The 12,152-nt window shown below is 36.6% G+C and overlaps 1 protein-coding gene across 1 annotated transcript in view; it reads right to left on the reverse strand.

The window, feature by feature from the left end:
- HEATR5B (HEAT repeat containing 5B) overlaps nucleotides 1-12,152 on the reverse strand; it is a 55,849-nt gene that overhangs the window by 22,778 nt on the left and 20,919 nt on the right. The window contains exons 19-25 of the mRNA XM_034060602.1: nucleotides 10,957-11,116; nucleotides 9,184-9,373; nucleotides 7,801-7,970; nucleotides 5,400-5,544; nucleotides 4,849-5,088; nucleotides 2,808-3,059; nucleotides 1,024-1,205 (exon numbers count right to left, since the gene is read on the reverse strand). Of these exons, the coding sequence (XP_033916493.1) occupies nucleotides 1,024-1,205; nucleotides 2,808-3,059; nucleotides 4,849-5,088; nucleotides 5,400-5,544; nucleotides 7,801-7,970; nucleotides 9,184-9,373; nucleotides 10,957-11,116 (1,339 nt within the window). The remainder of the gene's footprint in view (nucleotides 1-1,023; nucleotides 1,206-2,807; nucleotides 3,060-4,848; nucleotides 5,089-5,399; nucleotides 5,545-7,800; nucleotides 7,971-9,183; nucleotides 9,374-10,956; nucleotides 11,117-12,152) is intronic.

The raw sequence follows: 12,152 nt of genomic DNA on the forward strand, positions 1-12,152 counted from the left end.
AAGGCTCAGCACATATATAGAACAAGCAAGATAAGATTGTTAATTTTAGCATTACAGTTACACCCTAAACACATGCTGTCTCACAGACATTTGCAATGGTATTTAAGCAATAACAAAGTTCTAATCCATTTTTTTCCTGCTAGCCCACTGCCTTTTTAAGCCTCAGCTACCTTTGTCCAATCTGTGGTATTATCTTCCTTTTGTTAATGAGTATCCTTTTAATCATTCAACTATTACAGGTGAGATTTATGCTAAGGCTTAAGACACTGTTGACTTTCTGATGTCCAAAAGAATAAAAGTGATGCAAATCCAACCATAAACATCTGATTTGCACAAATTGCCAAATGACAAATACTGGCAGGAAAAGCCTTTTTGGCAGCTATTATAAGGCAGAATTTTTTGGAAACAAAAGGAACCATGTCAAAAATGCAGAAGCTACAGCACTGAAGAAGAAAAAGAAGAAAAAGGCAGGAAGTAAAAAGGATGAAAGCCTGCATTAAGAAAGTATTTAGAAAGATCCCAAAGACAAAGTGAAAACAAAAGAGATTAATCTATGCAACAAACTAAAGCAATAATACCCCCAAATAGATCTTCAACTGCACACCTCCCATTCCTATACTTTTGTAGCTTTCATTTAAACAGAAGTATATTAATTAATTCCCAGATGGTGAAACAGATATATTAGATTAAATCTACAAATGAATCAGTGTTAATTTTCCAGTTCCTAATTCTACAAATGAAATACCACCCTTGAAAAAAATTAAATGTAACTTGTAATATTTGGCTTTCAAGAATTAATAGCTATCAAATTTTTACTTTTGTCAGCTACTAAATTACAATACATAGGAGGAGATATGCCAAATAAATTTTGAAGATGTAAATAGCAATAGTGTCTCTTCAGTACATTTTCATACACACAAAAATCTCTTCATTGGTCTTACGAAGTTACAAAAAGTTCACAGAGCTAATACTGGCATATTGGCATAAACAGACAATTTTCTGAATGTATAAAGGAGGTCTCACATTAGCCTGATACTGCTCCAGTATCACATGGCCAGGAAACTCTGGCTCAGGAACCGATGCAAATTTCTTGATAATATCTTCAAGAGCTTGAAGACCAGCCATTCGTAACTGGTTGCTGTGATCAGTCGCAGCCATGAATGCCATTCGAATAAGGTCAGAGAGATGGAGTACCAGGAAGTCATCTTAGGAACAAAACAGAAAGAACTATTTGATAACTTAAAAGTTATCTGACATGTTGGCTATTTGTAATGTTTTCCTCATTGACACGTACAAATTTTATGTATTCTTTTTCAAAGGTCCACATTTAGGTTATGGGAAAAGGCAGGAGGAATGTAACTTACTTTTCTTCCCTCCTTCCCAATCACCCCTTAAAAATTATAGAAGAACTTTAATTCCTAAGATAATCTTAAATACAAATTTAAAACGAAATATATACAGGAATTAGAGCATCTTAGTACAAGGAATAATGTATCTTAGCAGAGAGTAGGATATTTAAGTAAAGCTTATTTTAGTGATCCCTCCATCCCACAGAAAGTCTTCAAGGCAATTCCTGTTCCAGTCCTATGCTTATAGCGACCCCTGCTGATTGTGGAAAACGCCGCCAAGTTTAAACACCTAAAAACTGAGCATGCCTCTAGTTCTGCTCTTAAAAGCCACATCCAAGGCTGTACGCAAGCAAAACACAACATATGGAAAAGAACAATACATAACTCAGTAACATTTCTGAAAGGGTTATTTTTCTCAATTTATCAATTTTATTTCTTTCCTTAGCCTAAATTTGAAAATACCTGTACAACCGTAGAGGTATTTTCAAATGCTATACAACAAATTTATAAACATAATATCCTGGATGACTAACAAAACCCACAAATTATAAAAGCTCTACCTATTTTAAAGTATTCTTTCAAATTTTTTCAAGAAAAGTTAATTTTGTGGCTGAAAGTTTTCAGAGGCATGTTGGAAAAGAGTGACAACCACATTCTAGGACATTCACGATATTCATCCTATGTACACGAAGTCCTCGTAAGCATTACATGAGTGAAAGCGAACAACCGCTAGGCACCAGAACAAATACACACAGTCAACTCAAGGGCAGAAACTTCCCACTATCTGCTAGAAAAAACATTCCTTCGCAAAGCTGTGTAACCTCTGACCTCTTAATTCTGATCCTCTAACTCACAAACGCATCTTCAAAATGTGAGCTTGAAAAGTGAATATTCATCATGCTTATTAGATATCCAAAGAATTAACTTTATAAAGCAGCTGTGTCCCTGTGTTATTCTAACTCCCTCCCACATCCCTCTCTCTGCAACAACAGCAATAATTACCTGGCCTTATCTCTGTTTTTTTTCCTAGCATCTCTTTGGTCTGGGGATGCTAAAATTATCTCTGAAGTCTAATTCATTGCTGTCATTACATTATACTCAGAAACTGTTCCCAGCTCACCCTTAGCTAGACATTTACTGCTTCCATTTGAGACTAGAGAAAGGGTTTGCAAATCTAAGGGCTTTAGTTTTTTCCAAGCAGATCAATCTGTGAGAATTTATATTCTCCAGCAAACCTTATTACTTGTGTTCATACTATGGTTAACTACTATGTGGTTATGCAACTACAGTTTTAATAACTTTTGTCAACTATTTCCTTTGGTTTTAACCATTTGAATGAAAGGATAACTTTAAATTTTTTTTTCTTGGTTGTGTAAACTTAAACTGTAGAGAAACGTCGAAAATAAAATAAAATAAAAAATTAAAACCAAACCCAAGACATGCACACTCTGTAATTACTTTTGGGGTTTTTAAGTCTGGCTGAACGAGCCAGTGCCAGATCAAAGTGCGCCTTGTTGGCATTCTCACACAGCATGATAACTCGGCACAGACAATCTGCTGCAAACACACGAGTTGCCCAACGAGGTGCTACAGAAGGCTTGGATTTATCCTCTTCACCCAAGGTGGTAAACATTGTATCATCATCCATCTCATCCTTCTTCTCTGATTCTTCATCCTTCCCTCCTCCCAGAGGAGCTGCAGTGCTCATGTCTACAACAGACAACAATTAAAAAGAAAAATCCCACTCTTAAAATCCACAGAAGATAGCTAAGGACATATTCAAGATTTCCTTACAGACTAATTCTTCTGTTGAAATAACATTTGTAAAAGTCTCAAAGGCATAGGAAAATCAGTAAAAGAAATGTTTTTCACCTTTAAACTGGGCTATCTTATCCTTTATTTGGCTTAAATGGTATGAAATAAATTCCTGTAATGTTAATTCTTCAGATAGCAACTACAGCTGAATCCCATATCTAAATGTCTCAGCTTTGAAAATGAACCTATTAAATTGCCAATAAACAAAGTAATGACATTACCAGGCTCCTCAGAATCAAAGCTTGACTTTGAACTATTCCGCTCCTGTTTCAAGTGAAAGCTAGAGTGCATGTTAAACGGGATCAAAACTATAAAATTCCATGCCACGGGATGGATATCCAGCCAAGTAGTCAGTTTATGGCACCCATAATGTGTTTAGCATTCAAAAAACTCTCTTCTCTAAGTGTAGCTGTGAGACTTCATTTCAGAAAATGAAATTACCTCAGGGATCGCTTTAAAAAAAAACCCACAACAACATACCATAAAAAAACCCACAAAAAACAAAACAACTCACCAAACATGCATTTCTACTATTCAGAAATGAGAACATAAAATCTCAGTGGCAAGGTCTAAATTAGCAAAACGCCAAGATTCTGGCAAAAATGACTCTGGCAATAATTAGAGGAGAACAAGTAGAAATCACTGCAAGGGGTCTAAATTTTAGCAGCTGAAGAGCAAAGACACTCAATAAAGAAAGAGGTTATGGCAAATCAAACACGGATGATGCCAATTCACAGGAGTGTTTTGGGAAGGCATCTAGGACCTTATGTGTCTGATTTGTAAATCTATGTTTAAAAAGCAAATCAGATTTTGTGCGTAAACCAGTTAGCTGGATCAAAGGAGTTCACTGTGAAGCTGCTTGCTCAAACTTGCTGACAAGTTTATTTAAATACGGTTCTCTCTGAAATTATTTCTGCTATTAATAAATAATAGATTGAATACCATGTTAAAAACTTTAGAACCCACTCCACATGAAATAAGAAAAGGATTATCTAGTTCAAACTTGAGAAACCAGATCCTTCTCACTGGGTTGATATATGGAAAATACATTACATAAAGAAATCATTGGTAGCATTACTCATCGGTTAACATAAAGCTGGCAACATTTAGAAAGAGCTTCACAATGAACTCACAGTATGGCAATAAACAAGTATAAATGCAGAGGAAATGAGCAGAATCTGCGTCACAAGCATCCTACAAGCAGAAAAACAGGAATAAGGTCTCAGAGGACAAGATCTATGCAAAGAAATCTGCAAAGCTGAACAACAAGCAAAAGTTTCATCACCATGGTAACCCATCATCTCACAAGTAACTCATAAAACCTCACCAAATAAAGCTCAGAGCTTATATAGCACTCTTCTTTCAGTATGATCCTGATATATAAAAGGCTAAAAAGAGTATGTCTGCTCAGATACTGAAAAGTCAGAGTAATAATCACACTGCTGCTCCATTGGAAATCCTACTTCAAGGAAGTTAACTTTTTAATCTTAACATCAATGTTCTAAAACTTAATATAACATTGATGATTTCTTCTAAGAAAGTTTTAATGAACTATAATCAAAGTTCTATACACAAGCTACATCTTAACTAAGATAAAAGAGAAGCTACACACAAATATTGCCAGAAAATGCTAATATTAAGGACATACTGTCCTTTATGTGAATAGAGAACACAGAATACTTACCACTGGAAGCTGCAAGTACATCCTTACAAAGCATTAGCCAGTGAGAAAGGTTTTCTACTGCCAGTGATGAAAGCATATGTCCCAGAGTATCATGGATATCTGAGCACAGCTTCCGATCAGTCTCCCGATCCAACATTCCAAAAAGGACACCTTCAAGGCCTGTCTCTGTTATATTAATCCCCTGATGCCGGGAATGAGTGTCTCGCCGAGAACCAGCTCCTGGTGCAAAAGGATTTGTATCTGCAAAATGATAATGAGAAAGGCAAATAACACCTAATATTACTTCAGAACCTCCCCCCCAAAAAAAAAAACAAACAAAAAATCAACACCCAACACCCAAGCAAAAAACTTCCAAATCTAAACTTAAAAAAAAACCCAACAAATGAAGTTATAAGGGAAATTCAAGAAGTAAGCATGAGTGCAGCCAGAAGTTATTTGAGCTGGAAGGGACAGTTTTAGGGTTTTTTTCTGTTGTTGGGCGTTTCCCCCCCCCCACATACATATACGTGCATTCAACTGTTACAAAAAGGCCACATGAAAGAAATACTTACTGATGCTACTGTTTTCCTTTTCTCCAGCATTTTTCACTAAGCTCATGGCATATTCACAAACCTCTGCTGCTTCCCTCTGAGCAAGCTGTCGTAAACATGCAACTGCAGCCCGGCGAAGTAGCAAGTGGGAGCTGCACAAATGAACCTACAAATCAGAACCATTACAGGCGAGTGAACAGCTGCACCCCAATATCAATAAATCAGCACTGCTAAGGACTAACAGCATTCTATTTTTCAATCATATGCCCATGTGAGAGCTGCTGGGTGCCAAGCTCTTTACAAGATATTGAGAGTTCAGAAGTAAATGGTTTTTATAATGTACAAATATGAATACAAAGCTGGCATATACAGAGCTGACAGCTGTTATCTGGTTAAAGAGATAAGAGCTTAAATATGGGAACTGCTGCACCAGTGATTTTGACTAATTATACTTGCTAATCTTTTACACTCCCCATATTCTGCTATAGCTTGAAATAATATTCTTTTAAACAAAAAGCCATAATCAGGGGTACCACATATGATAACTACCAAAAACTTCTATTTCAAACTTCTAGCAATTTATGTCATACGTTTTTATAGATGCCTCTCAATGAGACAGCTTCATATTTCTTTACTAACCAATACTGGCTTCTAATTCCTTTTGAATCACCTCAAGTACAAGCAAATACTTTTCTCAGAGAAGAATCATGCATGGTCTCTATTTTCCCAAGAGGAAGTAGCTGCACAGAGAACTCTATGTTTTTCCACAGTGAAAGAGAATGCACTTTAAGAAACTCCGATTCTTTATTTACCCCAGGGAATTTGTTTTTAATAAACCAAATACACATTTGCTTTCTCAGTATTAGGTTATTATGCAGATGGAAATTGCTTTCCTAAATGAAACGGTTGTACAGTTTATAAAAAAATTTAACAGCAGAACTTTATTCCACATGTGAATATACAAGATTTTAGTCCTGAAAAAACAAGCAGACTTTAAAGAACCTCTAAATATCACACTGAGTTTGTTTTAATGGAGCTAAACCAGAGAACATTTGGGGGATTTAATTAATGGAAAGAGTATTCCCCATTTTAAGTTACAAAACAAACAACTGGTGGCTATATAGCCAATGCACGAAGAAGAAATGAAACTAGATTGTGGAACTGTGTGGTTTAATTTTGATATCTGGCATTAACTCAATTTAAAAATGAGTTAGAAAACAATGAACAGTTTCCTAATGGGGCCAGTAAGTCAAACCTTGCCTACATAGATATGTATCTGCAGTATAAATAAATGTGAAAGACAATTCAGAGGAAAACCTACCACACTAAGTATTACCTGGAAGTAAGGAATATGAGAAAAGAGAAGAATAATAGCTTTTGTTTAGCAGAGGACCATAAAGGAACAGGAAAGAGACATCAGAAAGCCCCTGGAAAATTTTTCAAGACACCACTAGTCATTCCTGTATGAACATCACTGTAATATTACCCACAGGTACTTACAGAGTAAACGGTTATAGGGATCGCTTGTCATGTTGTACATATTGTTTGTACAAAAGGGCATACTACTTTTAAGGACACTGCACTCCATGCAAAATTCTGTGAAAGGACAAGTGACACATTCTAGGAACACACTTCACTCCCAGGAGTGCTCCAGAGTAGGGGGGTGCAGGGAGCAAGGGTCAGTGCTTGCTGACAAACATGTACACTGAGAGGATGTCAGACTAAGAAAAATGTCCAATGTTGACCTAAGTATGATGACACTCCTTCAGGTAACACAAACCCACCAGTTCCACAAAGAATGACATGAAAAACTGTCAAAAAAAGTCACAAAATGGGCAACAGACACTGCACTGCTGAACCCTCTGAAAAGAATTTTTAATAGTAGTAACAACAAAAAAATCATACCAAAATGCACACCCACACACAGCACCTTTCCTCTTACAGTCATACTGGGTGGTTTGGGTTCCAGCCTCAAGCCAAGACTTGCTGACAGAATATTAATGGAAGGAGAAAGCAACACTAACAGCAGCAGCACAGGAATTTGAATTTCAGCATCTACTATAGTGAGTGGTAAAATAACTCCAAAATCACCTGCTCTTCTCCAGCTCACCCACTTCCCTTTGTGGAGTGCAATGAGTTAGAGGAAACAGCGTTTCGGCATCTTCTCGCTAAGTCATATAAATGCTTGCTACCTTGTGCTATTGAAGGTGAAAGAGAATCAGACCCTATGATTTAAATTTCGGCAGCATTCTAAAAAAAATCTAAAATGGACTGTGGACAGGCATCCTTTATTGCACTCTGGTTTTGCAAATATGACTTGCTTATAATATATAGGCATATCTGACATCTTGTTAAGTACTTCAGTCCTCTGCTAAGCATGTACATAAAACAGACAAACAAAAAGGATGCATTTTGTACTCACACAAAGGCTGGGAACCAGACTGGACAGGTTGACATGCCGTGGTGCAAACATATGAAGCTGCTGAAGGCAGGATATGGCAGCTGCCTGAACAAGCGAGTCTGAATGGTCTTGTGTGATTGCACATCCCACCAAACAGGAAGAACGGATTGTTGAAATTGTGGCTCCATTACCTAATGATGTAATAGAATATCCTTAACACAGCCTAATTGTTGTATGGAAATTGTATGCTTTAAACCTCTGAGAAACAAGAATTGTTAATGCTTCAAAGTTCATAGACTAACATGCAACTTTTCTGGATTCCTACTGAAAACTAGTATCTTCACAACTTCAAACAAATACTATGGAGTAGTTCAGTATCTTTTTTATCCTGTCAAATGAAACCTTGGATCAATTATCTTCAGTCAGAAATATTTTGAGAATATCTTCCCAGGACATGAAACCTGAATTTGAATTCTGAAAGTCTCTTTCACTCTATACATGTGGACAACATTTCGTGCACTAACCTATTTCCTACAATATTGGATAACTTTGAAGGTAACATACCTATATGCACATAATTTTAATTAGCTCCAATAGATGAGTTGCACTGCTATAACAGGACACGAACTCTAAAAGTCAGTACTTAATTTGAAAAGTAATCCCATTCTGTATTTTGAGAACTAATCTGCATCAGGTTCATAAAAAATCTTGAATTACAGAAAAATGTAATCTGCAGCAGACATTCTACATAAGCTGCTGTTTAGTTAAAAAGTGAATGATGCTCCAGATCAAAAGGTTAACACACAGAAAACAGATACACAAGTTCATTTAGACCAACTCTTCATAGCTACAAATTTAAATCCAATTATTTAGAGTTTCCTAGGCGCTGGCTCTCTGACACTGCATCAAAGACCACCCTAAAAATATTCTAAAAAAATAAGTTGGAGAAAGGTACAGCAACCTAAGAATATCAAGAATTAATTGAAATGTGTTATAGATCAAACATTATCAATTATGTCAAACTTAAACTCTTGCTTGTGTTAAAAAAAAGGAGGAAAACATCTTGCTTCTTGCCCTACCTATACACAAAAATATCAACAGCAAAATATGCACCAAGAGTGTTCTTCACCTTTTACCTACCATGCAGATTTGCTATTAGCCAGAACACCATACACCACTGCAACTTCTTTACACAAACTTCAAACTGCAGTTAAAAAAACCCCAAGTAGTCTTAAGTATGATCAGAAGTGAGGTTGCTTACACAACTGTAACAGACGTTGTCAACACCACCCCCTCCCCACCTGCAACTGCAACAAACAAAACTTTATTTATTTTCTTTAAGACTGCAATATATTATCTTTATACAAGTTAGATTTTTAGTTTTCACTTCAAACTCCAACTAACCTTGCAGCTCAGGCCCAACAGTAGTTATTATAGCTCCAAGACATCGGCCTAGGCATTGATGCACTTCCGTATGTGATGGTGGAACAGTTAAGAGCAGAGTAAGAACTAGGGACAGAGTTGGCTCCACATACCCACGGTACATTGGTCCACTAGAATCTACTATCAAAGCAAGTGAATGGAGAGACCAGGTCTAATAAACAAACAAAAAAAAAAAAACCAAAGGAATATTTTTCAGTAATACATTTAGGAAACTTAAATCACTTTATATGCACACTGTTATATCCTTGCTCAAACATCTCTAGTTAGCTACTCTGACTCCAGATGTGCTTCAGAGATCTCAATCTCGAGCAATCACCTGGGAGTTTAAATAACTGAGGAAAAGAAAAAGAAGCTACTCTAGTACACGTTCCATCAAGTAAACAATTTAAACCAAGGTGGAAATATGATTCTGTTCAGGTACTGGTGGCTCCAGCTTCTCCATCTGTGGGTATAAAGTGCCCCTACTCAAAGGTGGCACACAACTTCCTACTGCTAAAGCATAACAGTCAGTCACAATTTCAGATAATCGTTTCCTTGCAGAAACTTGTGAAATTACCTGTTATATCAGGCAATTACAACACGATCTTTGAAGAACAATAATTACAGACAAGACACATGTTCTTACTCAAAACAAAAAAAACAAACAAAAAAAAACCCACAAAACCAAAGATGGTTGGGTTTTGGGTTTTGTTTTTCTCCTTCTGAATTAATTTTTTTATTCTAGTGCTGTGATAGATTTCATTACTAGGGTGGGGGGGGAAATAAAAAAAAAATAAGTCAGTGCTTTTCCCTCGAATATTCAACTTCTTTAAAGACAAATGTACTGGTCCATCTAGCCCTCTCTTCCTCTTACAGCAGCAGCTACAAACAGATACTTAAGAGGGAGTAAAGATAGACCAAGACTGACACCTCAAATTTCTCCTGGGAGAGTAAAGACAATGCATTCTCCCAATTTCCAAGTATTTTCAACTTTGGAAACTTCATGAACTGCAGAGTGTTTATAGTTAATTTACAGCTCCAAAGGCATTGTTTTTTCAACATTATATTTAGTCCCCTTTGTACTCTACCAGCAACCTTTAGCAGTCAATCTGTCCTCCTATGAGACTTCACATGTCTACAGTCCATCGTGGATAGAAACTCCTCCCCACTTTTGCCTTACCTTGGACTTGGCTCTTACTAGTCCCCTTTCTGTCCCCTAAATGCAGTAGGCTCGCAACAGATTTTGTTATCATAATATAACCCCCCAAAGATGATGTACTGCCATACTCTATTCACGGTGTCACATATACAGAAATTGCTTGGCAAAGAAAACTACTGCTCATGACCCCAGACCCAAGTAACTCATGTTAACCATTAACCAGTCATTAAAATTTTAGTTTACAGTTAAGGTAAAACTAACACATTTTGCTTTACAATTACAGTAAAGCTAGAAATATACCCACAGTGAATCAGTCTGGTGCCACTGACAGACACTTGTGAGTCTAAATTAACATGACCTCTTGCAACTGCTTCCCTAATGAACAGAGAGGTTATGTTTTAACTGCAGTACATATTTGGGATTCTGTACAGTAGGAGTTTATAAGTTCCACTTTCCTCATGTTCCCTGGCACACGCTTCATCCGTATGAGTTGGCTTACATGTGACACTCTATTAAAGAGCACCTGAACATGTAATTTTTTTATTTTTTTTTTAATCTCGAACATTTTACAGTTTTGCAGTGATTGCAGTTTTTACCTGGACTTCAGGAGAGGTTCCATCTTGTGCCAAAGCCAAAAGAATACTAACACTAGTTTTCAAATGCTGTCCAGAACCTATTCCGCCAACATACCGATGGAGACAGCCCAGAGCCAAAGAATGGCCTGTTCTTGATACAACGTCTCGAGCAGATTTTAACCTACCAATGATTAAATAAAAGGAAGTCATGTAATTCACTCAGTTTGTTACAAAGAAACTTTCAAGTACCTTAACACTGCAAATGACTAACAGTTCTGCAGGCCACCTTGCAAGATCTTGAAAAGCCTTTACAACAAAAGCAAAACCAATGTACTTAATCCATATTAAACTGGATGACATATAAAATAAGCAGTAGTGATTTCAGATGAAGAAGAGTTTTGGAAGTGAAAGACTATACAAAAAGCATCTAGTGCTTAGCAGTGTTTCATAGAAGACTAATTTAATAATCAGAAAAGTTATTGCTAGACCACTGCAGTGAAGAGGAATCAAGAACTGAAACCCACCACATATTGGGAAATGACAAAGAAATCCACAGCTACAACTTCCACTGAAAAGTCAACTGAGTAACTTCAAATACAGGTGTTTTCTTCTACAGCTGAGTTTTGTGACTTTCCCAACAAAGCTTTTTTTCTCTTTATTTTTTTAGTAATGTTGTATTAATGAAACTAAACCAGAATGAAGAGCATTCTGAATGATCTAGTTGTATGAAGTAGTGACTTGTTGAGTCTTTTCCATAATACTTCTGCTTCTGGAATCATATCACATAAATAACTAAAACCTTTTCAAGGGTTATGGAAGAGAAACAAAAGGCAGCTACCCCAATTAGAACAAAGAAAGGTTTGAGGTTTTTTTCCTGATTGTCTGTATATGAGAGGCAAGCGTGCTCTTAACTGTCAGTGAACAACAAGCTAAATGCAAATCTCAAATATAAAAAAAATTATTTGACAGTGTCAACAGACTGGCAACCATTAGCAACCTGAATCCTAGATAAGAAACCAAGGAAATAGTCCTAGTAATAGAAATTCAAGGAAAGATGGTAAAGGTGATGTACTTTATTACAAGATAAAATGATGGTAGAAGAGCTGGGCTGAGGCTCTGTGCATACAGTCTGGCCAGCTAAAAACACGGGCTTCAGCCTTGAAGCAGGTGCATTCTGATTCACAGATAGGCTGATGTCTTAAATTTAAGCCAAAAAC

This window comes from Melopsittacus undulatus, chromosome 3 (assembly GCF_012275295.1).
Source record: "Melopsittacus undulatus isolate bMelUnd1 chromosome 3, bMelUnd1.mat.Z, whole genome shotgun sequence".
NCBI lineage: Eukaryota > Metazoa > Chordata > Aves > Psittaciformes > Psittaculidae > Melopsittacus > Melopsittacus undulatus.